The sequence below is a fragment of the Cupressus sempervirens genome, chromosome 3 (genome assembly GCF_028749045.1).
Source record: "Cupressus sempervirens isolate cs-2001-9-10 chromosome 3, ASM2874904v1, whole genome shotgun sequence".
Classification (NCBI taxonomy): Eukaryota; Viridiplantae; Streptophyta; class Pinopsida; order Cupressales; family Cupressaceae; genus Cupressus; species Cupressus sempervirens.
In genome coordinates, this window is record NC_143120.1 from 269,751,913 (window position 1) to 269,754,451 (window position 2,539).

Consider the following 2,539-nt stretch of genomic DNA (forward strand, 5'->3'; position numbering starts at 1 on the left):
CAGTCGGCATTGTTGACATCCATAGCAAAGCAAATCAACAATGAGGACTACTAGTCTTTTTGCATGGATTACTTCTTTGCTCATCATTCTATGTTTCAGAGATTCCAATGGACAATTCAGTCCAACATTCTATGCCAAGTCATGTCCCCTTGCTTTGAGTACAATTAAGACTGCTGTTACTGCAGCTGTGGCAAAAGAGAAACGAATGGCTGCATCATTGCTCCGTCTTCACTTTCATGATTGTTTTGTAAATGTATGAATATATTCAATCCCCATAATGTTAGATTTTCACTTCTATTCTCGTTTTTCTCATAGATATGTAAGTAACATAAGTATTGTTTGTTTCTTTAAAGGGATGTGATGGATCTATACTGTTGGACGATACCTCATCATTCACTGGAGAAAAGACTGCAGGACCAAATGCGAACTCTGTGAGAGGGTACGATGTGATAGACACAATTAAAACTCGGTTAGAAGCTGTTTGCAGTGGAATTGTGTCTTGTGCTGATATTGTTACCATTGCTGCTCGTGACTCAGTTGTACTTGTAAATACTATTTCCTTCTTCACCTTCTCTATTATTATTTTTACCTCTATTTGAATGCTTCTTACAAATACCATTGTCTTATTCTTCAGAATGTAAAGGCCATATACAATTGTTATTCATAAATTTGTTCCAATCTTATTGTGGGCTATCTTTGTGTGTTGTGATGTATAGTTGGGAGGGCCATCATGGACAGTACCGTTGGGAAGAAGGGACTCAACTAGTGCAAGCTTAAGCGGTGCCAATAGCAATCTGCCTTCTCCTTCTTCAGATTTGGCTACACTTATCTCTGGATTTCAAGCACAAGGCCTTTCTACTAAGGATATGATTGCTCTTTCAGGTATTTGCAAGCCTTGGAGTAAACTTTTGTAGGTTTTAATTAAAATTGTTCATGAAAAGCTACTAAGTATTCGTTTGAATGGTACCCATTTGTTTAGGTGCTCATACAATTGGTCAAGCAAGATGCACCACCTTCAGATCTCGTGTCTACAATGACACCAATATCGATTCTGCATTTGCCACCTCTGTTAAGGGAAATTGTCCAAGCAATGGTGGGGATGACACGCTGTCACCATTAGATCTTGTCACTCCCACTGCCTTCGACAATAATTATTACAAAGATTTGAAAATCCAGAAAGGACTTCTGCACTCTGATCAAGAACTATTTAATGGAGGTTCCGCCGATGCTTTGGTTACTACTTACAGTACCAATCCAGCGACCTTTTTCAGTGATTTTGCAGCAGCTATGGTGAATATGGGGAACATCAGCCCTCTCACAGGTACCAGCGGAGAAGTACGAACGAACTGTAGGAAAAGTAATTGAAATGTCAAAAATCTGTTCAGTAACAACGTGACACAAGATCAAAAGATATTTGTGTGCATGTATAGTTTTTAATTCGTATTATTATTGGCAAAACAAATGCCTCACCAGGCCTGGAATTTGACGGTCACCCCTGCCTGTCATATGAATTTTTGGTGATGGTTGAATCATTTTAGTGCCTTTTATTTTACGTTCAAAAAAAATTATTGATTGTCAAACTTTTTATATATGAATAATTTAATAAATTATTTTTAAATTTTAATAAATTTTCACTATAATTTGCAACATATTAAAGATAAAAAATATACTCAAAAGTAAACCATCTAATATTCTAATCTGGAAGAAAAAAATTCAATTAAAATTGGGATACAAGACATAGACTAATAAAAACAAATTAATCAAAGGTCAAGAACTCTTCTTGACTTTGTGTTCTTCATATTTGATATATTTCATTCTAGTTTACATCATTTATTTCATCTATCTAATGATACTATCATTAATGCATCTACTATATCCAAACCTAGATTTGATTTTCTGACATCTTTGATGATATTTTGTTTTGAAAAGCCTCTTTCACAATCAGTGGTACTTGTAGGAATAGTAAGAATAGCCTACCATAACTTCATCATATGAGGATAACTTCTATGCCAATACTCTGTATTGTGAAAGACTCTCCATGCATCTTTCATTTTAAAACCTTCACAACTTGAATCCAGTGCATCAACAAAAGAATTTATCTCCCTTTTGAAACTAGTAAATTCAAATGTAGATTCAAGATCATTAACATTGTTTGAATTAGTATGTTGCAAATGTTGAAGAAGCTTATCAAGCCAACGCTGATCTAAGATATTATCTCGAGTCTGACAATCTGATCGATAATAAGAGGGCTGAAAAGTTTTGCTGCATTAAAAAGAGGAAGATCTAGAAATCTTTCATTCAAACAATCAATGAGAGATTGAATATAACCCTTTGTTAAGTGTTGACAACTTTCTTGTGTTCCTTCAACATGAGGTTTCATGAAATTCTTCCCTACATCCCCATACCAAAACCCCTCATCTGGAATAGGAATATATAGTAATTCATGCTTATAAATTACAACATCTTCTTCTTTAACTTCAGAAAATCCAAACTAAGAATCAATTAAGAACTTTGAAAGATAATTTGTACCTTCTGCAAA

The 2,539-nt window shown here is 34.7% G+C and overlaps 1 protein-coding gene across 2 annotated transcripts; it reads left to right on the forward strand.

The window, feature by feature from the left end:
• On the forward strand, positions 1 to 1,492 carry LOC149565950 (cationic peroxidase 1-like). 2 transcript variants are annotated; one of them, XM_089819423.1, is made up of 4 exons: positions 1 to 253; positions 354 to 545; positions 717 to 882; positions 980 to 1,492. In XM_089819423.1, the coding sequence occupies exons 1-4, from the start codon at positions 41 to 43 to the stop codon at positions 1,363 to 1,365; spliced, it is 957 nt and encodes a 318-aa protein (XP_089675549.1). In that variant the 5' UTR covers positions 1 to 40; the 3' UTR covers positions 1,366 to 1,492. The 2 variants fall into 2 exon arrangements, with proteins under 2 accessions (XP_089675549.1, XP_089675550.1); XM_089819424.1 differs by having other exon boundaries at positions 354 to 539.
• Positions 1,493 to 2,539: the final 1,047 nt, after the last annotated feature.

Excerpts from the sequence above, each read along its gene's own strand:
- LOC149565950 (XM_089819423.1), top strand. The coding sequence starts at position 41 with ATGAGGACTACTAGTCTTTTTGCATGGATTACTTCTTTGCTCATCATT. Across the intron at positions 254-353 it reads TTCATGATTGTTTTGTAAAT|GGATGTGATGGATCTATACT; the intron begins GTATGAATATAT and ends GTTTCTTTAAAG. Across the intron at positions 546-716 it reads CTCGTGACTCAGTTGTACTT|TTGGGAGGGCCATCATGGAC; the intron begins GTAAATACTATT and ends TGTGATGTATAG.